Raw genomic sequence first — 25,600 nt, 5'->3', positions numbered from 1 at the left:
CTCACAGCTCAGTAGTATAAGGCGGTATCCGTTCGGGCAGCGCGTGGAGTCCCGCGCGCGCACAGCGCACCACGCTGCCCGCGCACGAGCAGCGCGCCGGGCAGTAGTCCGCCGGCAGGCAGCCTGTGTCCTCCGCTACAATAATAATGTTAGACACTCACAGCTCAGTAGTATAAGGCGGTATCCGTTCGGGCAGCGCGTGGAGTCCCGCGCGCGCACAGCGCACCACGCTGCCCGCGCACGAGCAGCGCGCCGGGCAGTAGTCCGCCGGCAGGCAGCCTGTGTCCTCCGCTACAATAATAATGTTAGACACTCACAGCTCAGTAGTATAAGGCGGTATCCGTTCGGGCAGCGCGTGGAGTCCCGCGCGCGCACAGCGCACCACGCTGCCCGCGCACGAGCAGCGCGCCGGGCAGTAGTCCGCCGGCAGGCAGCCTGTGTCCTCCGCTACAATAATAATGTTAGACACTCACAGCTCAGTAGTATAAGGCGGTATCCGTTCGGGCAGCGCGTGGAGTCCCGCGCGCGCACAGCGCACCACGCTGCCCGCGCACGAGCAGCGCGCCGGGCAGTAGTCCGCCGGCAGGCAGCCTGTGTCCTCCGCTACAATAATAATGTTAGACACTCACAGCTCAGTAGTATAAGGCGGTATCCGTTCGGGCAGCGCGTGGAGTCCCGCGCGCGCACAGCGCACCACGCTGCCCGCGCACGAGCAGCGCGCCGGGCAGTAGTCCGCCGGCAGGCAGCCTGTGTCCTCCGCTACAATAATAATGTTAGACACTCACAGCTCAGTAGTATAAGGCGGTATCCGTTCGGGCAGCGCGTGGAGTCCCGCGCGCGCACAGCGCACCACGCTGCCCGCGCACGAGCAGCGCGCCGGGCAGTAGTCCGCCGGCAGGCAGCCTGTGTCCTCCGCTACAATAATAATGTTAGACACTCACAGCTCAGTAGTATAAGGCGGTATCCGTTCGGGCAGCGCGTGGAGTCCCGCGCGCGCACAGCGCACCACGCTGCCCGCGCACGAGCAGCGCGCCGGGCAGTAGTCCGCCGGCAGGCAGCCTGTGTCCTCCGCTACAATAATAATGTTAGACACTCACAGCTCAGTAGTATAAGGCGGTATCCGTTCGGGCAGCGCGTGGAGTCCCGCGCGCGCACAGCGCACCACGCTGCCCGCGCACGAGCAGCGCGCCGGGCAGTAGTCCGCCGGCAGGCAGCCTGTGTCCTCCGCTACAATAATAATGTTAGACACTCACAGCTCAGTAGTATAAGGCGGTATCCGTTCGGGCAGCGCGTGGAGTCCCGCGCGCGCACAGCGCACCACGCTGCCCGCGCACGAGCAGCGCGCCGGGCAGTAGTCCGCCGGCAGGCAGCCTGTGTCCTCCGCTACAATAATAATGTTAGACACTCACAGCTCAGTAGTATAAGGCGGTATCCGTTCGGGCAGCGCGTGGAGTCCCGCGCGCGCACAGCGCACCACGCTGCCCGCGCACGAGCAGCGCGCCGGGCAGTAGTCCGCCGGCAGGCAGCCTGTGTCCTCCGCTACAATAATAATGTTAGACACTCACAGCTCAGTAGTATAAGGCGGTATCCGTTCGGGCAGCGCGTGGAGTCCCGCGCGCGCACAGCGCACCACGCTGCCCGCGCACGAGCAGCGCGCCGGGCAGTAGTCCGCCGGCAGGCAGCCTGTGTCCTCCGCTACAATCGTTTTAATATTCAATCATTTTTAGCTGACATATAATTCTACGTAAAAACGAAAAACTGAACCGCGTTCAAATTGATGTTTAGGTTTTTATAGCATTGTTTCTATTAAAAAAATAAATCGATCACGGGGCGGGATTCGAAACGGAGTATCCGAATGTTTTATATTCTTAAAAAAATATATTTATAACGCGATCAAATTCTAAACAAAATTCCAAAAAAATACATTGGTACCATTCGATTTTGTCGTCATGAGTAAAGCATGAAGCATAAAGCATGTTTTTTGTTGGTTTTTTTTTTCTTAATTCTATGTCATGCACTTTTGCACGTCTATCCTTGCTATATTCGTTATTCCTGGCTGTAGACTACAGGCCCATGTTGAAAAAGTTATGGGTCATTTGAACCACCAAGTGACCTATCTAGAACGATATAAAAGCATAAAATTCAATGACCAAATTTACCCCGGCAATTGTCGGAAAATAAAAATAAATTCCGATTTTGTGGACCACCATTTTTGTACGGCATCTATGTCATACTATTTCAATACTGCTTTTAATCCATTATTCCGTAATGCCGTACAAAAATCATGGAGACAAGGGGAAAAAATCTCTACCTGTATTTTCGAATTCTCATCTGCACTCAAGTGGACAGCTTACAAGTGACGGTATAGTGCTGTATTATTTTATGCTCTTATATCGTTCTAGATAGGTCACCTGCTGGTTCAAATGACCCATAATTTTTTCAATATGGGCCTGTAGTCTAATAGTTTTTGATATCAATTGTAATTCTGCCTGTGATTCGTAATTTTTTATAATTCCTTTGAATCCTTTGACTCGGCATGGAAAATAATTAAATGAGCAAATGCGAGATTGTAGGTACAGTTTTTTATTGACGTTTATTTAATGCAATTAAATAAGATATGAGTAATATTTCGAATATTATATTTGTATATTATACTATACTAATTTTATACTAAAAATATATATTTTTTTTATATTCATCGCATTATGACGTACGTACGTACATAATATGTATTTATAACGCACTCGAATCATCGGAATCATATTGTTAATATGGACAGATATCAATGTAAAACATAATTGTGGCAGGATACCTAATTAATTATTATATGGTGACCACAACGTGCGCTTTGCTAGTAACTCATATTACAAACTGTTATGAATAGACCTGGGTGCCGACCAATTTTACCAGTATAATAGCTCCTCCTCCTCCTAAAAAACAATCATTGTTTAATATAAATTTTATTCAAACAAATTGTGAGAATACGTATATCGTGTCGCAATATGCACCGGATCAATAGTTAGATTATACACTCACCCGCACACTTGAACTCTAGTAGTGTGCTGTGGGGGAACTAGTGTGCTGGGGGGTTGGATAGTGTGCTGAGGGGTTGGATAGTGTGCTGAAGGGTTGGATAGTGTGCTGAGGGGATGGATAGTATGCTGGGGGGTTGGATAGTGTGCTGAGGGGTTGGATAGTGTGCTGGGGGTTGGATAGTGTGCTGGGGGGTTGGATATCCCGGCTACTATACTCACCCGCACACTTGAACTCCCCGACGTCAGCCCGCGCGAGCTCAGTGCCGGCGAGCGGCGCGGGGCGCGCGCAGGCGGCGGCGGGCGCGAGGCGCCGCGCGCGGAGCCAGCCCGCCAGCCACGCTGTGTGGCAGGTGCACTCCAGCGGGTTGCCGGATAGTGTGCTAGAAATAACGGCGAATTAATTTTGGAAGTGAAAACTTCTTTAGCGAATTTCATATCTATACTAATATGTATTATAAAGCTGAAGAGTTTTCGTTTTTCGGCATGTTTTCTCCTTATTATGTTTTCACTGTGAACATATATATTATTTTTGCCAACACCCAGCAGTAGGAGAGACAAAGAAAAAACACCTAATCGATAATTAATATTTAACATGCATGCATAAAGATGGATGGAATTATTTCGCATGCTATATTGTATTGGCTAAACATGTTTGTACTTTAAGAATATTATTGCACCATATTTAAAGCAAAGTAAAGTTTTTTTTATCTATAGAACCTGACGATAGATTTGTACTCACAGTGTGGACAGCATACTGAGATGGTCGAAAGATCCTGGAGCGATGCAGCGTATTTTATTATCCGCTAGAGATCTGTAAACAAATGTGTTAATATTATAGATATTATGTCGATTAAAAATGAAATCTAAAAAAGAGCCGGAAGAACTTTCTAATAATGTTCTAAAAGTCGCTTTCTCTGCCCTATGTATGCTTAAAACTTTAGAAATATGTATCGGATTTTGATGCGGTTTTTTTTAATAGATAAGAGTGATTCAAGAGGAAGGTTTTAGTATATAATTTATTAGGTTTCAGACAAAACGGACGAAGCCGCGGGTGGAAAGGTAGAAGTAACATTAGTTAAGTTAAATTTTAACGTTTATAACAGGAGGCTGAGGCTGCGAACTGGCATTTTTTTTTTTTTCAGAAACAAATTAGCTCTATTATCTAAGAAAAATAAGCCGTTACCAAAGCTGCTTGTTGGAAATCGTTTTAATAGATTTTTTTTAACGAAAATCCTAGAACTATCATATAAAAATTGTCTGATCTCTCAAGTAAAACCATAAATTACTTACAATATAGTCAAGCTATGAAGTCCAAAGAACATTTTGTCAGTCACTGTCTCAAGCAGGTTGGAGTCTAACAGTAGTTCCTGGATGTTGGCAGCGCCGTCAAACGCATTGTCCTCTATTATGGTGATACCTGGGGAAGTAATATTAAAAGGGCTATAAAAAACTGAAATGTTAAAAATTTGTTTGATACAAAAGTGAACAAGATTTATAAATTTATAAAGAATAGAAAAAATTCGATCACGAGCGGGACTCGAACCCGCATTCTTTCGCGCCATTCCGGGGCGGATGCCTGACCGATTCAGCCACTCGTGACCCGCCAGAGCGATCGAATTTATTCTATTCTTTCAGTTTTATGTGTCTAAGGGACACACCGCGAACAAGATTTGACGAATTTTTGTGGCAGTCGTCATCGTCATCATCATCATAATATACGTTTCCACTGCTGGGACACGCCTCATTGGTACAGTGGTTGACGCGTGAGCGTAACACCGAGGGGTCCTGGGTTCGATTCCCGGTGGAGACGAAGAAAAAAAAATGTCTCGGTCTGGCAGGACACAGTAGGCTGATCACCTACTTGTCCCTAAAAAAATCGATCAGTGAAACAGATGTATGCATCTGCCCCTTACCCCACTTGAGGACATGGGACTTCACACTGCTGGGACACGGGCCCCCTATGAGGTATGATGTAAATCCTCCTGTAGGTATCTAATACAGGCTATATTCTATCACGCCGGCCAAATGCTGGTTAGCAGTCATCGTCACAGTTAATATACTTTATGACAAATAATGAAATTGGATAAAAATTAAAAATTATTTAATAACCTGGATTACAACATAAATTATTTTTAGGAAATAAGGCACTCACTCATAGTAAGTTTAAAGACAAGCTTCGCCAAAATAATTAAAATCAACATTAAATCTTACCATTGTTCCTAAAATCTAACTTGGTGAGATCTGGCAGTCGACCGAGGAAGCCGTCAGACTTGATCTGACCAAGATTATTGTCTGGCATTATGCTGAAAGAAAAAGGGATTCGTGATTATATGACTTTTTTATATAAAAGTAGGCAAACGAGCATGTGGATCGCCTGATGGTAAGCAATTTCACAGCCAATAGGCATCTACAGACAGAAAGATGTGTTAAATCTTCGGACACGTCTGTAGAATGTAATTGTTTAATGAATAATATGAATGAATGACAAATGAATTAGACACTTTGATTATAGATATGTAATAAAATAATTTGCACGCTGTTAAATATCGGCTAAACATGCTGTAATATTATATTGTAAGTTATAACACCCTAAAATACCATGTTTTGGTAAATGCAAATGAAAGATTTATTTATTTAAAACTGGAGCATAATTTTGGAAACACGAATAAGACGTGTAAACAGACGTGAAAGAATGATGTTACTTTTCATTTTTCGATGTCTGTCTATTTTACCATTTAGTCAGAAAAAATAACAGCAAAAGAAACAATTATAATATTTATTTAAGAAATATGAAGCAGCATAATTTATTGTACGATCGCGAACACAGATCGCGAACTTTAAGATTAGTCCGCGACCGTATAGCACAGCATCATAGCTTGTGAAGAAGTTATAGAAAAAAAAAATATGATATGTAATTTCAAATAAGTTTCAAATCCAGAGGAATAAACTATAGTAAGACGTAAACAAAAAATATTCTGCAACTCAATTATTTATTTATTTATTTACATCTACAGTGTGGAAATTTTCGATGGGCCCTGGTCCCGGTCGAAGCAAGAGAATTTTCGAAAATCTTTGAATGCAGTTCTATTTCTTTTTAAAAATAATGGAATGTTTCCTTTCATCCTCAGTATTTTCTATCTTCAGTATTTCAAGTACTCCCCTCCAGGGTTAATTTCAATTTATCTGTATACTCACAGCGCATGCGTGTCCATGGGCAGGTCGCGCGGTATATCCGCCAGCGCCGCGCGCGCACACGCGACGCGCAGGCCGCGCGCCGAGCTGCCGCGCGCGCACGCGCACTGCGCGGGGCACGGGGGCTCGTCGCCGCACGCTTCTAGTGTGTCCTCACCCGCTATAGCAAGATTTATAATATACTAGATTTCCGCCCGCGGCTTCGCTCGCGTTTTCAAAGGAAAACCCGCATAGTTCCCGTTCCCGTGGGATTTCCGGGATAAAAACTATCCTATGTGTTAATCCAAGTTACCCTCTATATGTGTGCTAAATTTCATTGTAATCGGTTCAGTAGTTTTTAGGTGAAAGAGTAACAAACATCCATACATACATCCATACATCCATACATCCTTACAAACTTTCGCCTTTATAATATATATTAGAAATTAGAAATATTAGACTAGCGGTCCGCCCCGGCTTCGCCCGTGGTTACATATTTCGTAATAAAAGGTAGCCTATGTTCTTTCTCAGGATCTAAAGATTATCTGTGCCAAATTTCATCAAAATCGGTCCAGTAGTTTATGCGTGAAAACCATACATACATACATACATACAAACCTTTCCTCTTTATAATATTAGTATAGATATAGATTCTCATAATCTAATATTATCTAATATTATCTATACATATAATAAAATCGTAGGAAAGTCAAAACTGTACATTGAATATTTTTTTAAAAGAATACATAATCCATGATCTATAATCGATATAGAAGCCAAAAATATAGTTTTTAGAATTTTTGTCTGTTTGTCTGTTTGTCTGTTTGTCTGTTTGTCTGTTTGTCTGTTTGTCTGTATGTTTGTCCGAGCTAATCTCGAAAAGTACTGCATAGATTGACTTCAAATTTTGCATGAATATTACTAACAGGTCGTGTGAGGTTTTTTTAAACATATTATCATGCTATCACCTCCGGGGGAGGAGCTGTGAACCTTTACTTTTCTTACGTATTCCGTGTACTACGACAGCGTACAATCTAAAGACTCATGTTTAAATGTTGTTTTTGAGTAAGCCATGCTATTATCTAGCTTTACACTATAAAAACTACGTCATTTACGTAATTTGGGCAGAGAAACTGTTTAATGAATCTTAGTACTATAAAGACAAATTTGATTCAGCGCCATCTATGAGATTTCGTAAAAATCAAATCAATTTACATGTTATCACTACTGAACACAATGTTAAAAATTAATAATTTAAATATAATTATGTTATTTATTTATTTAACTCTTTAACCCATAATAAATCTTCCCTTCCCTATAAGGTGCGCTTATATAATTCGTGTGAATATACTACATTTTTAAAAGTGAGGGTAGATGTATATTATTTTAAGTCAAACTAGACACCATTACAGTTAATCTAATATTGATTGTGTTCATTGGTTACATTTTTAAAAATCTTCGTGTTTTAATAATTCGATCACGATGCGGGACTCTAATACAAAAAGGTTAGTTCGTTGATAATTATTATTCCTTCATCATTTACATGTTGTTAGTAAAAATATACTTTGACTGTTAATACTTTTGTTCAGTATTTATCTGTATGATTATTGCTTGGTAATTAATATATTTTCATGTCGTATACCTAATTATAAACATAAGTGTGATGTGAAACTAGCTGGATTTATTTTTACACACTCACAGTCTTATATTTTGTGTTAATGTTAAAATAGTATTAATAGTGTAAATCATAATATTTTTTCAAAGTTAAAAATATTTCCTTTTTTCTGATGGTGTTGCCATCGAATTAAACCGCGCTGTCGTTTCGTTCACAAAAAGTCATGTTATTAGGACCGAATATGTAGCCGCCTCAACTTACGGAAACGAGAGTAACCTGCGTTGTCTGTTAGTTATTGTATAGTCGAATTTAACGTTACATGGAAATTGGAATCTAAATATATGTATACCTACTTATATTAAATCTGTAGAGGTCAATTCTGCACATGAAATATATTTCCTAAATAACTATCACGAGGTGATTAGAGATCGACATCGACGTCAAAAATGTTTGTCCGTCTGTCTGTCTGTATAACCGTTATAGAAACAAAAACTACTCGACGGATTTAAACGAAACTTGGTACAATTATTTTTCATATTCGTGAGCAGAGCAGCAACTCCATTTTTAAGCTTTCGTCGCGTGTGCGTTCTTAATGCGTGTATCTTAATGGTTAAAGCTACACAGAAATCAAGTATGAAAGAAATGTTCTCCATATTATATAAAAAATATCTCCCGACATCATAAATGTCTATCTTTTATGGTTGAGCTTAGGAGTTCAAAGCTTTCTGATTATATTTGTCTACTAGCTGTCCCCGCGACTTCGTTCGCGTGGAATAGTGACTATGGGACCTATGACCATGGGCTCAGGGTGGGGCAACAATAAAAAATCATTTTTATTTTCATGCTCCCACTCCCGCGCCCACTCGCACTCCCACGCCATATGCCACGTTCAGTCCTAATCCCACGCCCACGCCCACTCCCCTTCACAATTAGTACCTACCAGATCAAAGCCCGGGTAAGCGCCCCACCCAGCCCCACCGTGGCTACGCCCATGCTGAATTACTACATAACATACAATTATTGAGTAAATACGTACAACCATACTGTACTGTTGTACTACCATAAATAATTAAAAGAATTGTTATTAAAATTTCTTACTAAACTGAGCTAAAAAACTTACGTACCAACTTATTAAAGAAAATCAAGAAATGAAATGCCTAACCTATACCAAATAGTTACTACATATTATTGTAATTAAAAATTATGATTAGTATATAATATCGAAAATCAAAAAAGAAATGCCTAACTATAACTAATTCTACGTAAAATTTCTTTTAAATTATGTCATATTATTTCTTAGGAACCAGGGGGGGGGGGAGAGGAGCAAATTCTATTTCCTTCCTTTCTTAAACGGATGTTTTTAATAATCTATGGTGTAGCCAGTAGCCACTGATCAGCTTAATCGATACTCAGTTTTTATCAAATCCAGAAACAAATCCAAATTAGATCTTTCCTGTCTCACGCACGTAACTAAAGGCTGAAGAGAGAGAGAGCACGTAACTAAACCGTTGAGACGAAGAAAAGTGTATAGAAAAAGGAATAAATAATTTCATAAACTTCCCGACGATCTTTAAAAATAAATTATAACTTTCATTTTTTTCATTCCCACTTTTACCCCTATGTAGGTATAATAAGTGGATGAACCAATTTTGATACACTTTATCTAAGAACCAGCGTCGGAAAATATTCTGCCTAACAAAAAAAACCGCATCTAATTCGGTTTACCTGTTAGCCAGCTACGGTGCCATAGACAGACACACATACACACACAGAAATACATAGCGGTCAAACACATAACACCAGTCTTTTTGCGTCGGGGGTTAAAAATATAATACGACATAATTTAAAGGACATTTTATGTGGAAAATTTACCTATACACCAGGGTAGATAATTTTTGAAACAAAAAAAAATCGCAGTAGGATGAAACCCATTAGAAAAGGATATGATAAAAATGTAAGGAAAAATAAATTACGGTCAATCGGAGTTCGGGAAGTGCGAGCGGGGGAGCTTTTAAGAGAAAAAAATGGTTTCTCTCGATTTCTCGATAATAATAACACCTGCTAATTTTTTTCTACATATTTTAATTGTACAGACATCACTTTTCCACAATTTTATTATATGTATTGATGATGATGATTGAGATTATAACACTCTTAGTCCGTTTTAACTTAATTTTTATTCACCCGCATCAGTGCCACCTAAAAAATCTTTATATATCGAAATTCGAGCAAAGTTAAGAAAATGAGAAATAAGAGTTCTCAAGGATCGTTAGAGATAAGAGGCTTACTATTGACCGAAAACAACATGTGTTATGCCGAACCTGAAACCGCTTCACAACGAGAATTGCGGCTCACAGCTGACCGCGAACGGCATGTACTATCCTGTGAGACCGAAACCTTCACTGAGAGGGTATATATAACGTCTCACAGCTGATCGCAAATGGCATATTGTACTATCCCGTGAGACCGAAACCTTCACTGAGAGGGAATTACGTCTCACAGCTGATCACGATCGTCATATTTTATCTCGAGAATTCTGAAACTTTTACTCAATATGAAGACCGTTTGACAAATAATAGGATGCACCATAATATTATTCGATCTCTCGAAGATGAACATGAGCATAAGCAATGACTAGAGTAGGGACGCGAATATTACCATTATTTGAGACAAGAACGATTAATAAGTTTGTTTAATGAAAGATTAAGAATTGAAACTATTGGTCTCTTTAAACGGACGAATAGCGAGAGGCCCGTCTTACTGCAGACAGATTTCGACATAGTCTTAATGACTTAGAGGTAAACATAGAAGATCAATCTACAAATTCGGTGGTGTGGTCCGACAACATAATATAAAAGTGGGTTTGCTTATAACCTCACAATTGATTACAGATCATCTTCTGTATAGGCGATATTAACGTAGTATGTTCTTTTTGTAATGCTTTAAAGTGGAGTAAGGAGTCGGCTTTCGTTTGAAGATACGCCGGAACCTTTGAAATCACTACTTTTAAGTTTTAGAGGAACATGTGCAATCTAAACAGTTCTTAGACAATATTAGCTCTTATGGTATTGCGTTTTAAATGATCCTTTGGTGCTCAACAATTATCAGATGCTCCTTTCATTTTTACTTTAAAGATACAAGGTCAAGTTTATCATTTGATAGGATCCCTTTTGCCTGAAGGCCAACCTAAGTTTCTTTAAATATATTATTTTGTATTCGACTACGACGAATAATCGAATACAAGAAATCAATATTTCTCGAATTTAAAACTGAACTCATTTCACAATTTTAGAACATGTTAATTCATCAGGTTAATCCGTATATATGCGTTTTAAATCGACATTAGAAGCTTTTCCTCAAGATGGTGATATTAATATAAAATTGGTATAAATGCCGATAGACGGAAGTCTATCAGCACTCAGGAATTCCCTGAGCGTGTTATAACGCCCAGGCCACAGTATTACAATTTTTCCTACAGTAGGGCGACGAATGTATTTTCGCATAGCAACGGAGGGGAACTCGTGGGGGGTAAAGTGACGCGGGCCACGTACCACAAACATGTTTAGTTTGTGGTACCGAGCGCGAAAGAAAGTCATCGTGTTTTTAGTAAAGTTACTATCTAAACTAACGTAATTTATTACTTAGGTACATATTCTATAATGGTGCGCTCAAACTGTTAATCTACATTTAATTTAGATTATTATTTTAATTACTACGAAATGTAGAATTTAAATCACATTCATTCATGTTTTCCTCAGATATTCGATGTCTATGATTTTCGATGATTTTAAGATTTTCTTATCAGAGTATTCAATTTTAATGTAGTTAAATTTTATAAGAGACAATTAAGAACATTCAAAAATAAAGTGTCATGTATTTTTTTTAAACGACGAATGACGAAAAACGACCGAATCGCGGACGAAGTCGCGGGCAACAGCTAGTATATTATAAATGCGAAAGTTTATAAGGATGTATGGATGTATGGATGTTTGTTACTCTTTCATGCAAATACTACTGAAACGATTGCAATGAAATTAAGCACACATATAGAGGGTAACTTGGATTAACACATAGGATAGTTTTTATCCCGGAAATCCCACGGGAACGGGAACTATGCGGGTTTTCCTTTGCAAACAAGGGCGAAGCCGCGGACAGAAATCTAGTTATCTATATAAGTATTTATTTTAAGTTATACTAGATTTCCGCCAGCGGCTTCGCTCGCCTTTTAAAAGAAAAACCCGCATAGTTCCCGTTCCCGTGGGATTTCCGGAATAAAACCTATCCTATGTGCTAATCCAAGTTACCCTCTATATGTGTGCTTAATTTCATTGCAATCGTTTCAGTAGTATTTGCATGAAAGAGTAACAAACACAGACATCCATCCTCACAAACTTTCGCATTTATAATATTAGGAGAATAGTAGGATAGGATAGGATTCATTCTCGTAATAAACAACTAAAACATTACAATACTAGACTAAAAAATAAAACTCTACCTAAACCGGTATTAGGCAGAGTTTTATAATCTATACTAATATGATAAAGCTGAAGAATTTGTATGTTTGTTTGAACGCGCTAATCTCATGAACTACTGGTCCGATTTGTAAAAGTGTTAGATAGCCCATTTATCAAGGAAGGCTAGGCTATATCATCACGCTAAGACTAACAGGAGCGAAGCCACGCGGGTAAAATTTTTGATCAAAATTTGGGTTAGGTTAAGTAATTTTCAACATCTATCATTGAAAAATTGTTGTAAAAACGACAAAATATAATTATATATTTTTTATAACCTGTTTCTTTAAATACCTTTATTAAAAAAAATGCGCTCTCGCTTGCACTTCAAGCCTTACATGGAACGCCTCAGAGCGAGGTAACGCCGCATGAGTCATGTTTTTTCGTGCGTGCAGCCGGCTCTATCGAATTATAAGACGTTGTCACGTCAAAAACTTACGTTTGCACTTAAAGTTGTCCTCCCTTAGCGCATCTATACGCTTGCGACTGACCCGCTTGGGCGCGTCGCACTTGGCGCCGGACGTCTCGATCGGGTTCCGCCGCAAGTAGCGCGCGAGCCAGCGCAGCGAGCAGTCGCATGAGAACGGGTTGCGGCCGAGGTGTCTGGTAGTGAAGATATGGGTTTTAATACTTTTAATACAGTAAGTTAATAGAGAAAAAACTAATTGTAACTGTTAATTCTCTATTAAACACTATTAAATTGTTAAAGTCGCTAGACAACGGGTTCCACCCGAAGTGTCTCGGGGTGGAAGGTGGTTTGAGAATAAATGAATAAAAATAATTTATTGAATAAAATAACTGGAATTAGAAGATATTTTATAAGAAAATCTTTGTAAAAGTGATAAAGATATAGATTATAGAATCGTTACTTAATGAATTCTTTATTAAACTGTGAAAGTCGTCGTTCATGGGTTTTAATACATACAAATAAATAAATAAATATTTCAGGACAATTTTCACACACGGCACGATCTGATCCCATACTGAGCTTTCGCTTGTGTTATGGAAACCAAATGGCTGATAAACATACATATATAATTTTAAATAAATATTTATATAGATATTATGTAACACCCAGACACAGAGCAAACATCTATGTTCATCACACAAATATTTGTGGGTGGGAATCGAACCCACGACCTCTGGCTTGGAAGGCAGGGCCACTACCAACCAAGCCAACCGGTCAGTCCTACAGTTAGTTTAATAGTATTAACTGCTACTATTAATTCTCTATTATACTGTTAAAGTCGTAAGACACCGGATTACGTCTGAGGTGTCTGGTGTGGGAATAAATAAATGATTTATTGAACAAAATAACTGGAATTAGAAGATTATTTTATACGAAAAAGTTTAATTTATTTCTTTATTAAACTCTTAAAAGTCGCAAGACAACGTATATTAGAAGATATTATGTAATAAGAAAATCTTTATAAAAGTGATAAAGAGGGTGGAGTTATTGATTCGTTTTTTTTTAAATTTATTCTTTTTTAAGCTGATAGAGTAGACGTTTGAATAAAATTAACATTAATTTGATTTCAAAGGTATATAACATGACGTCATGATCCCTAATATCATGGTTTGAACCGCTGAGGTTGTTCAAAAATTAATATAGCTATGAAATAAAATATTGTTCCATTTTTTCATTTACTCACAGCGTCTGTATGCCGGTCAATGCGTCGAAAGTGCCGTTTGGTAGAGTTCGAATGTTGTTGTCGTAGAGCGATCTGAAATTAATAAAAATTGGTTAAGTACGTATTGGACTAGCGACACTAGGGGTTCCGTACAAATAAGCATTTTTTTTTTCTTTAATTAACTCTTTGAATCGCTATTTTGTAGTATTAATAATATTTAAAGTGCATCTTGTCACATACTTACAACAATTTTAAGCTCTGCAGATCTCTAAATGTGTCCTTCCGCACGCACGAAATTTCGTTCGAATTGAGTAACCTAGAACATATCAAATACATAATTAATTATCAAATTAAGTGGTCGAATAATCTTCTAAACAATAATTATCCGCATTTAATTTTTATCGATTATCGTAGAAGGCTTTGTTATAAGCGTGTTTAAATTATTGATTATACCATGGACATGTTCTGTTTCTTGAAAAATTTATAAATTATTATTTATCACGTTTTAAAACTTACAAAAATATATAATACTTACAATAACTGCAATGATGTGAGTCCATGGAAAATCCCGGACGGTAAGTCCTTTATCTTATTTCCATACAGTACTCTGAAAAAGAAAAACAAAATTGTGCGTGTTGAAAACAGGACACTATGAATGAAGAAAGAAAATAATAAATTTATTGAGTAGTAAGAAAATATTAAAGGGAGGGTCGTGGACTACGAAGAATTTCGTATATAGCATAAAGTGGTCACAAACATTATAGTAATATGATTGTCAAAGTTTATTAGAGGTCCATAGGACCCAAAAATACACATTCTAGACACAAAAAAATTAAACTCATACTTACAAAGACGTCAGATGCACCAGACCATTGAAAGCGTCTCCCGCGATCTTAGTTATCTTATTGTTGGACAGGTCAATACGTGCGACTCGCTTGACAGACGCGAATGCGCCCGCGCCCACTTCTGTTATCTCGTTTTGTTCTAAGCGTCTGAAAGTGATACGTGAATAAATTTTTAGTGGAAAGTGTCTGATGCGATAGCGAAGTGATCGGGCAGTGACTGAGGGGCTAGTTCATACAAATAACAGGTGGTGAATAAAGTTACGCTTATTCTAAATTAGAAAATTTTTATTATACTCAATTGAATATCGTAGTATTCGTAGTCTATTCTATTGAACGCTACGCTAACAGAAAGCCACTTGCATAGGGGGGCTGGTACAGGTAACTAGTCAATTTTTTAGTCACTATTGACTCACATCTCAGTAGCGCGGTGCGGTATGGCAGCGGGCAGAGCGCCGAGCAGCCGCTCGCGGCAGTCCACAGTCCCGTCGGGCGAGCAGCGGCACGGCGGCGGGCAGCGCGCCTCCGCGGAGCACTCCGCTGTCGTGGCTGTGTTGGGGCCTGTAGTGACTCACATCTCAGTAGCGCGGTGCGGTATGGCAGCGGGCAGAGCGCCGAGCAGCCGCTCGCGGCAGTCCACAGTCCCGTCGGGCGAGCAGCGGCACGGCGGCGGGCAGCGCGCCTCCGCGGAGCACTCCGCTGTCGTGGCTGTGTTGGGGCCTGTAGTGACTCACATCTCAGTAGCGCGGTGCGGTATGGCAGCGGGCAGAGCGCCGAGCAGCCGCTCGCGGCAGTCCACAGTCCCGTCGGGCGAGCAGCGGCACGGCGGCGGGCAGCGCGCCTCCGCGGAGCACTCCGCTGTCGTGGCTGTGTTGGGGCCTGTAGTGACTCACATCTCAGTAGCGCGGTGCGGTATGGCAGCGGGCAGAGCGCCGAGCAGCCGCTCGCGGCAGTCCACAGTCCCGTCGGGCGAGCAGCGGCACGGCGGCGGGCAGCGCGCCTCCGCGGAGCACTCCGCTGTCGTGGCTGTGTTGGGGCCTGTAGTGACTCACATCTCAGTAGCGCGGTGCGGTATGGCAGCGGGCAGAGCGCCGAGCAGCCGCTCGCGGCAGTCCACAGTCCCGTCGGGCGAGCAGCGGCACGGCGGCGGGCAGCGCGCCTCCGCGGAGCACTCCGCTGTCGTGGCTGTGTTGGGGCCTGTAGTGACTCACATCTCAGTAGCGCGGTGCGGTATGGCAGCGGGCAGAGCGCCGAGCAGCCGCTCGCGGCAGTCCACAGTCCCGTCGGGCGAGCAGCGGCACGGCGGCGGGCAGCGCGCCTCCGCGGAGCACTCCGCTGTCGTGGCTGTGTTGGGGCCTGTAGTGACTCACATCTCAGTAGCGCGGTGCGGTATGGCAGCGGGCAGAGCGCCGAGCAGCCGCTCGCGGCAGTCCACAGTCCCGTCGGGCGAGCAGCGGCACGGCGGCGGGCAGCGCGCCTCCGCGGAGCACTCCGCTGTCGTGGCTGTGTTGGGGCCTGTAGTGACTCACATCTCAGTAGCGCGGTGCGGTATGGCAGCGGGCAGAGCGCCGAGCAGCCGCTCGCGGCAGTCCACAGTCCCGTCGGGCGAGCAGCGGCACGGCGGCGGGCAGCGCGCCTCCGCGGAGCACTCCGCTGTCGTGGCTGTGTTGGGGCCTGTAGTGACTCACATCTCAGTAGCGCGGTGCGGTATGGCAGCGGGCAGAGCGCCGAGCAGCCGCTCGCGGCAGTCCACAGTCCCGTCGGGCGAGCAGCGGCACGGCGGCGGGCAGCGCGCCTCCGCGGAGCACTCCGCTGTCGTGCCTGTGTTCGGCCCTGGGAATGCGACCTTATTGTGTAGGTGATAGGGTTCACATTGTTTTTGAAGTTATGGATAAGTTTTATGCAGAAAGACGATGGGAATGTTTGGGCTTGGAAATGCGACCTTGTTGTGAGGGTGATAAGGTTCAGATTGTTTTCGAAGTTATAGATAAGTTGGATATGCTACAGATTAGCAATATGGAAATCTGTGCAGTATGCTTGGAAATACGACTTTGTTGTGTGGGTGATAAGGTTCAGATTGTTTTTACAGCTATAGGTAGGCTGTACAAAATGCCAATATGAAAGTCTGGTCTTAAAAAAGCGACCTTGCTGTGTAGATGATAAGGTTCAGATTGTTTGTAAGATTGTAGGTATGTTGTACACGCGTTAGAATGGTAATATGAAAGTCTGGTCTTGGAAAAGCGACTTTATTGTGTGGGTGATAAGGTTCAGATATTTTTACAGTTATAGGTAGGTTGAACGTGGCACGCGCGACAGAATATAGATAGAATAGATGTGATTGCCTGACTCTTATAAGCGAATAACCAACTTGCTATTGCGCCTCCTGCTATTGTAATTCACGTAATCAAGTATAAAAAATACTTGCTGACCGACGCCTCTACGTCTTCTCTCAAAAGGGATTTTATATTGCTGATACGCTTCTTCAATGTTTCAGAATTACTGAATTAATGACTTAAGGTGCTTCAGAATTTTAATTCTGTTGGTACTCTATTTTGTACAGTACAATTTAAATGGCGTGGTATAACACGTCTTTAGATGAAATCTGTCATTTGTCTTATGTCTGTTCATATATTTTATCCTTATAGCATGGATGAAGGTATACTTACCGTTACAAACAAGCTCGTGAGGTTCTATCTCGCTGAGGAAGGCTCCGCGCAGCGCGGCTGGCGCCTGACATCTGGAGAATAAACATTAATGATGTAAAATTTAAAATGTAACAAATAATATTATAATAAATTATGTCTAATAAGCTGACTAAATTCGTGTATACGCCATTGTAACAATGATAATAAATTAGTATGAACACAGGCTCCTGAAAAACAGTTTACAACTATATTAGGAGCCTGGGTCATTATATTTTTGTAACATATTATGGTGCAAATAAATGATTTATTTATTTATTTAATTGATTAGAGTCCAAGACAAGAGTATATAAGGATGATAATATAATATATTCGTAATTAAATAACAGCTTTTTAGAAAGCGAATTTTTTTCATGGACCTTCGGCAAGAATGGTGTAAAAGTTCAAGTTTCTTATCGTAGCATTCCTGCATGATGCTATTCTAGTAATCCTATATATTGTGTTGACCTGCAGTCATCCAGCGACAGATGCGTCGTGTTGTTTTCGTACAGTGTCCTGTATTCTTTATATTGTCATTTTACTATTTAGGCATAAGTAGTACTTTCAATATCAGTTTAAAGTTTTTTGATATCTGCAATAGTTACAAAGTAATGTTAACGATCACACCCGGTATAAACTAGCTGTGCCCCGCGGTTTCCCGCATTAATCCGCTCCTGTTAGTCTTAACGTGATGATATATAGCTTATAGCCCTCCTCGATATCTAACACCGAAATAATTTTTCAAATCGGACCAGTAGTTCCTGAGCACGTTTATTTATTTATTTATTTATTTTACAAAGGATAGCCAACAATTGTTAACACTAATTATAGACATACAAGGAAAATGCAATTTAACAAAATCAAGTGCAACAATTAATTATAGGCTAACACCAAATGCCTTTAAAAACGGTTTTGATATAAGAACAAATAAATAACTGATAGCTACACAAAATAACGTTTCACAATTATCAATAAAATAGATATCTATTTAAAAAATTATGTCAGTCATATTATGTTACGTTACGTTCAAACAAACAAACTCTTCAGCTTTATAATATTAGTATGTTGCACCCACCTCGCCCCCACGCCGAGCAAGCCGGCCGCACGCACGGCTGCACCAAGCCGCGCCACTCTGCAGTCGCACACCACGGGGTTGTCGAACAGCCGCAGAGCGTGCAGCCGTGCTACCATCGCCGCGTCCAGCGATAGGTAGGTTAGGTTGTTGTTGTTTAACGTCCTGGAAGGGGGAAACAACTATGTTTTTATATGACTAAGGCATAAGTCCAGCAGTGGACACATGTATGATAATGATGATGTTTTTATATGGCATCGGGAGGCAAACGAGCAGACTGCCTGGTACGGCTACTAATAAGTATTCTGTTTTATGGTGTAACATTTTATGACCAGATTTTTTTCATTATTGTTCCATACTTACAGATACTGCAAGCTCTTCAAATGTTCCAGGGCCTTATCGTCAATACATTTGATCTGGTTCCAGCCGAGATGGAGCGACTTGAGTGCCGTGAGGCCGCGGAATGTGCGCCGGCTGATCGCGGTTAAGTCGTTCCGGCTGAGGTCTCTGGAAGGATGGGTGCGCAACGTTAGATGTAGCGTTGATTTTTTGGGAGGACAGGCATTGCCTTGTGCGGGATTTTAAAATTTTAGTTTACCTAAGAACCTGTTATGTACTGTGTAAAATTTTCAACCTGTAAAATGTATGTTTCATGTGTATTGTGTATCTCAAAGTAATAAAGATTGTATTAATGACTAAGTACTTATTACCTATGTTATTTGATATTAGTGCATTTTAGTTAAGTACAAATTGGATATTTTTTTCAAAATTTGAAAATATCGATTGCATTCTTTAAAAAAATTTCATATAAAAATGTTAAGTACAGATTTGTTGTTTTAATTGAAAAATTAGTAAACGTATTTATAGTTATTTTTGCATGTATTTACTTATGAATAAGTAGATATAGAAGTAAAAGTTTTTTTTATTTTATTCATAATATAAATTAATCCTTGTTTGCACAACAAAATCTACGTTACAGTTAAAAAACAAAACAAAAATAGATTTTCGCAGTTTTCCCTCCCTTAAAACATCGATATGTATGTTTTTTTTACGTCTTAAAGCCACAGTCGGGCTCTCAACATAGCATATACCTAGTTATAAACTCAATATCGAAAAAAATAAAAAACACAAGTTACTTAAAACTAAGCACTCTTGATAGCTTCATCAATCTAAGTTATTATTTAAGTTGCATTATGTATGCATTCCCCCATCGGCCATTTTCACGCAACTTAGGCTCGGATCGCACTCGGCACGCGACTGCCGACTCAGCAGACGTTTTGCTAATATCATGTGGATATACCCTTATTTTTTATGAGAATTGAATATGAAGTCATGTATGAGATGTGCGGATATATCCTTATTATTTTTTTATTAAGAATATTTAAGCATGTCTGTTATTTATACCTATACAGTATACATATATACTTATACCTATAAATATAAAGTAGAGTTTTTACTTGATAGTGAATAGACATACAAACTTACAAATTGTATGATTTTAGAGTATTTTTAATTAAAATAATGTAGTGGCCATTGTAACATGGTATACATAATAATTTTGTATTACATTTGAATCAAAATAGCGATTCAAGTTTTAGGCAATATTATATTCGTTGAAAGCGTTCAAAAGTATTCTATTTTATTTGAAAACTAGCTTTCCACCCGCGGCTGCACCCGCTTTGTCTAAAACCTAATAAATGATATACTAAAACCTTCCTCTTGAATCACTCTATCTATTAAAAAAAATGTTGTGTGGTTTTATGAAACCACGGTAAAAGTGAAACTGTTCGAACGGTTCCGAACACTGCTTTGTGTAGCGCATGTCGCGTGACGGTCGGCTGCCGAGTAGGTATACCACTCGGCAGCCGCGATACACGCGACATGCGCTACACAGACCAAAAAGTTTGAGACGATGTAATAAAAGTTTCACTTTAAAAACCGCATAAAAATCCGTTGCGTAGTTTAAAAGATTTAAGCATACAAAGGGATATAGGGACAGAGAAAGCGACTTTGTTTTATACTATGTAGTGATAACAAACCGACTTCTAGCCAATAGAAAATAGGCAAGTTTAACGACGAAGTAAACGTACATTATTAATTAACAGCTCTGTAACGGCTCAATTGATTTTCATTTCTGCTTCAATTATCGGAAACAATACGCGTATAATTTACTACGCTTTGTTCTTGTAACAATAAAACATTATAACACACCGTTACATGGTATTTCTAATAATTTATTATGTACTAAAATCTTAGTATTAACATGTGTAATGTTGATTAATATTTAATTTAAGACGCAATAACAATTGAATTAAATATTTTATGACTTATTATATAAATTAAAATGACAGCTGAAATTAAAATCATACAGTTTTACACCTCTGCTGGGAAACCGGGATAAAATTCTCGTCAAAACCATAGTTTAAAAACATAATCTAGTTCTCTAGTTTCAAAGTAACTTATTAAATAAGAGAATGAAAAGCTACAGTAATTAATAACCGAATCGACCAAGTTTATATAGTGCTAAAAATAAGTTGACTCATAATTACATAATACTAGATTTCCGCCCGCGGCTTCACCCTTGTTTTCAAAGGAAAACCCGCATAGTTCCCGTTCCCGTGGGATTTCCGGGATAAATTCTATCTTATGTGTTAATCCAAGTTAGCCTCTATATGTGTGCTAAATTTCATTGTAATCGGTTCAGTAGTATTTGCGTGAAATAGTAACCAAACACACACACATCCTCACAAACTTTCGCATTTATAATATTAGTAGGATACAATTTTTTTAAGTAATGAAACATACAATACCAATACAATGATTATTTATAGAATTAAAATGTTTATAGATAATAGGAATATTCAGTAAAAATCAATTAAAAGCCATATCCATACAATGACAACGGTATCACTTCGCGAAATTACGAAATATCTGCCAGTGAATAATAGATGGAGCCGCCACCTGACTGTGTGTGAAAATTTGGAGATGGCATTTTTAGAAATTAAAGATTTTGACGGATTTTACTATTTCATTATAAGTACGACGACGGATTCATTATACTATTGTCAGTCTCGCTGCAAATTGTGCGAAACGTTGGGATTATAGTATAATCAATAATGAATAAATCGCGTTTAAAATCCGTTAAAATATTTAATTTCTAAAAATAATACTTGCATAAAATCATCCACAAGAAGGCATTATGACATGTTTTATTTTATCAAAATCGGTAGTCCCCATGTTTGCATATTTCTTAATGAAAATCTAATTTTGTAAATTCGTATTCGTATGTTTTTAAGTAAAATACATCGCTCTTCTAATTATTTAATCGTCGCAGAAAGTCCCTATTACGGCTGTCTGATAAAATCCCTGCTAGCCTATATTTAAGAAATGTTTTCTTATGTTATTTTTCATCTTAACTCAAACTCAAACATTCATTTATTCAATTAGACTACTATTTAGTAGCACTTTCGAATCGACATTACATAAGTATTTTTAACATTTACCACCGATTCGGAAAGCAGTGTCTATGGAGAAGAATCGGCAAGAAACTCCATAACTGACAGATAACCTAAACAGAACATAAACAGAGGTCGCGATTTTATAAACCCGGCTATAAATGATATTCATTATCTTTTTAATAATCAACAAAGTATAAATAATAATGCGTTTAAACGGATAAATATTAATAATTTTGTAAAAAAAATTTGAGGGTTCCTCCATTTATTATAGCTCTATGTAAACCTTTGTCTGATATCCACGGTTTGGGATATTGGGTGTAGAATTAATAATACATTAGTTGAAGGAGAAACGGAGAAAATGTACGAATATTCGACGGAAAATGTGTTTGGGAATCCAAATTAAACGTGTGTTTTATAATTAACAAGCTGTTCTCTGCGGTTTCACCCGCATTGCTCCGCTCCTGTTGGTCTTAGCGTGATGATATATTATATATTATAGCCTATAGCCTTTCTCGATAAATGGGCTATCTAACACCGAAAGAATTTTTCAAATCGGACCAGTAGTTCCCGAGATTAGCGCGTTCAAACTCTTCAGCTTTTTATATATTTGGTTTAGACTAAACTCAAACAAACTCAAACATTTATTTATTCAATTAGACTTCTTCCAGAAGCACTTTTGAATCGTCATTACATTCTTTAAATTTACCACCGATTCGGAAAGCAGTATCTATGGAGAAGAACCGGCAAGAAACTCCATAGTTGCTCTTTTAAAGTCATGTCCATATACAATATAATTTTACATTACATGTTACTTACATCTAACTACATAATATTATATATTATCATAATATGCCAAAGAACTGTCCTGTTATTCTTACGCGACAACCCTCCATGGATTTTCATCTTCCATATATTCCTTAATGCTGTAGTAGGCTCTCTGAACTAATACATTTTTTAAATAAGTTTTAAATTTAACACTACTAAACTCTTTAATACTATGAGGAATTCTATTGTAAAAACGTATACCTTGGCCCATAAATGAATTTTTAACTTTAGCTAACCTATAAAATGGCATTTCAATTTTATTTCTATTCCTTGTGCCATAACAGTGTCTATCTCCTACTTTTGTGTGTAAGTCCGCGTTTTTGTGTACATGTAAAACATTATTAAATATATACTGTGATGGTACAGTGAGGATACCAATATTCTTAAAGAGATCTCTTAGTGAGTCCCGAGCACGTAAATTATATATAGAGCGTATGGCTCTTTTCTGTAATATAAATATAGTTTCTATATCTGCAGCCCTGCCCCATAGTAGAATTCCATAGGACATAATGCTATGAAAATAACTAAAATAAACCAATCTAGCCGTATCTTCATCGGTGAGATGCCTTATTCTTCGAACTGCATATGCAGCTGAGCTGAGCTTAGCAGCGGTGGTGGCAACATGGGTCCCCCATTGTAGCTTCTCATCTAGTGTCAAACCAAGAAAAACAGTAGACTCGACAGGGTATAATACCTCCCCGTTTAAAATGATATCCCTTTTGACCTTTTTTACATTTGGAAGGATAAACTCTACACAATTTGTTTTTTTTGCATTCAATAATAAATTATTAGCATTAAACCAATTAGATATGCGTAAAAGAGCAGAGTTTACTTCGTCAACATTTGTGTCATATCTATCCACATTAAATATTAATGAGGTATCATCTGCAAACAGTACTATTTCACACATATCCTGCAAATAATAAGGTAGGTCATTAATATACACTAAGAACAAAAACGGTCCTAAGATAGATCCCTGCGGAACACCAATGTTAATCGGCGCACCGCAAGATTTCTCTCCATTAACAACAACGGTCTGTACCCTGTTCTGAAGATATGAAGCTATGAGGTCCTGAGATAAACCTTTGATACCATAAAAATTTAGTTTCCGTAATAGAGTGGAATGTTCTACACAGTCGAAAGCCTTAGAAAGGTCGCAGAATATCCCCAAAGCATTCTTTGAATTTTCCCATGCTTTATATATATGTGACAAAAGAGCTATTCCAGCATCAGTGGTAGAGCGCCCCCTTGTAAAACCAAACTGTTTGGCGTGCAGTAAACCATTTGAAACAAAATGACTACATAATTGGTTTAAAATCAATTTCTCGAAGACTTTGCTCAAAGTTGGTAAAATAGAAATAGGCCTATAGTTATTACAGTCTTCTTGGTCACCGCTTTTGAATAAAGGAATAACTTTACTAAACTTTAATAAATCTGGGAATATACCACAGTCACAACATTGATTAAATATAAACGCTAAATGGTTGGCAATGTTTTCTATAATATTATTTACTAAATTCACAGACATTCCCCAGAGATCACATGTTTTTTTTTAAGTTTAATGTTTTAAAAGTTTTAACAATTTCATCTGCAGTCACATGTCGCAATTCAAATAATACATTACACTCCGCAACATGGTCCCTCAAATAGGACTCCGCAAGCACTGATGATGAATTTAATTTTTTAGTAATACTAACAGGGACACTACTAAAGAAATCTTCAAAAGCAAGCGCAACATCAGCACTTTTGTCAATGACCCTGCCAGCATTTACAAGTTTTATGGTACTATTTGTCCGGCTTTTGCCCATTTCACCATTAATAATTGTCCAAACAGTTTTAACTTTGTTATCAGAGTTGCGTATTTTATCTCTGACAAAACTAGTTAGACTAGGTAGACTAGTTTCAATATAATTAGTAATTACATAGTAGTTAACTCAATCTTATTCTAAGTTAAGCCAAAATATTAGCTAGTCGATTGAGTACATGAATCTCTCATCAAGAGTTACCATGATGTCTTATAGCAGTGTTACGTCCAGTGTGGAAAAGGGACAGCACTATACAGGTCGTCTAGCGCCATCTCTTTCCCACACTGGAAGTAACACTGCTTACATGGTATGCCAGGTGTATGAAGCCCTCGAAGCATTGTGTTAAGGGCGCTATTAGTCTTTTGTTTAAAGTGTTCGCAAAATGCTGTTGAGCTGCCCTTGCGTTTGTATCGAAGGTGCAGGGCTTTATTATACAGGGTGTAATCGTTAAGTGTGCAGCAGGCGATGATTCCTTAACTATTACAGATATCAAAAAAAAAATTAAACTGATCGAAAGTACTGTACCTAATGAGTAAAATGACAATTATAACTTTTTAAAAATAAAACGAGAAATATCGAAAAATGTTACATGAAACGCTCCCATACATATGTTAGTGAACTTAGCAGATAATTTTTAGCAGATCAAAAAAAAATGTGAGTTCTTATCGCGTGCAGTTGAGTTCTATAGTTCCTGATACTTTTTAGAAATAGTTCTGGCGTTTTTACCTTAAAAAACGACATTTGAAAAAATGATCTGCCAACTTCCCGTAGCAGATCATTTTTAGCAGATCAAAAAAAATGTGAGTTCTTATCGCGTGCAGTTGAGTTCTACAGTTCCTGATACTTTTTAGAAATAGTTCTGGCGTTTTTACCTTAAAAAACGACATTTGAAAAAATGATCTGCCAACTTCCCGTAGCAGATCATTTTTAGCAGATCAAAAAAAATGTGAGTTC

General features: G+C 39.1%; 1 protein-coding gene across 1 annotated transcript in view; it reads right to left on the bottom strand.

Moving 5' to 3' along the window:
* The window catches only part of sli (slit guidance ligand), a 159,231-nt gene that overhangs the window by 27,751 nt on the left and 105,880 nt on the right, over positions 1-25,600 (bottom strand). Inside the window, exons 6-20 of the mRNA XM_089712697.1 lie at positions 18,922-19,065; positions 18,562-18,723; positions 17,472-17,542; positions 16,335-16,479; positions 14,812-14,955; positions 14,499-14,570; positions 14,208-14,279; positions 13,985-14,056; positions 12,772-12,935; positions 6,231-6,387; positions 5,247-5,338; positions 4,326-4,452; positions 3,775-3,846; positions 3,255-3,415; positions 1,566-1,695 (exon numbers count right to left, since the gene is read on the bottom strand). Of these exons, the coding sequence (XP_089568823.1) occupies positions 1,566-1,695; positions 3,255-3,415; positions 3,775-3,846; positions 4,326-4,452; positions 5,247-5,338; positions 6,231-6,387; positions 12,772-12,935; positions 13,985-14,056; positions 14,208-14,279; positions 14,499-14,570; positions 14,812-14,955; positions 16,335-16,479; positions 17,472-17,542; positions 18,562-18,723; positions 18,922-19,065 (1,785 nt within the window). The remainder of the gene's footprint in view (positions 1-1,565; positions 1,696-3,254; positions 3,416-3,774; positions 3,847-4,325; positions 4,453-5,246; positions 5,339-6,230; positions 6,388-12,771; positions 12,936-13,984; positions 14,057-14,207; positions 14,280-14,498; positions 14,571-14,811; positions 14,956-16,334; positions 16,480-17,471; positions 17,543-18,561; positions 18,724-18,921; positions 19,066-25,600) is intronic.

This window comes from Colias philodice, chromosome 29 (assembly GCF_061535455.1).
Source record: "Colias philodice isolate Cphi_HAF_F1 chromosome 29, ilColPhil1 Martin Lab GWU primary, whole genome shotgun sequence".
Taxonomy (NCBI): domain Eukaryota; kingdom Metazoa; phylum Arthropoda; class Insecta; order Lepidoptera; family Pieridae; genus Colias; species Colias philodice.
The sequence above is the reverse complement of the archived record's forward strand: the minus strand, read 5'-3'. Positions and strand labels throughout refer to the sequence as shown.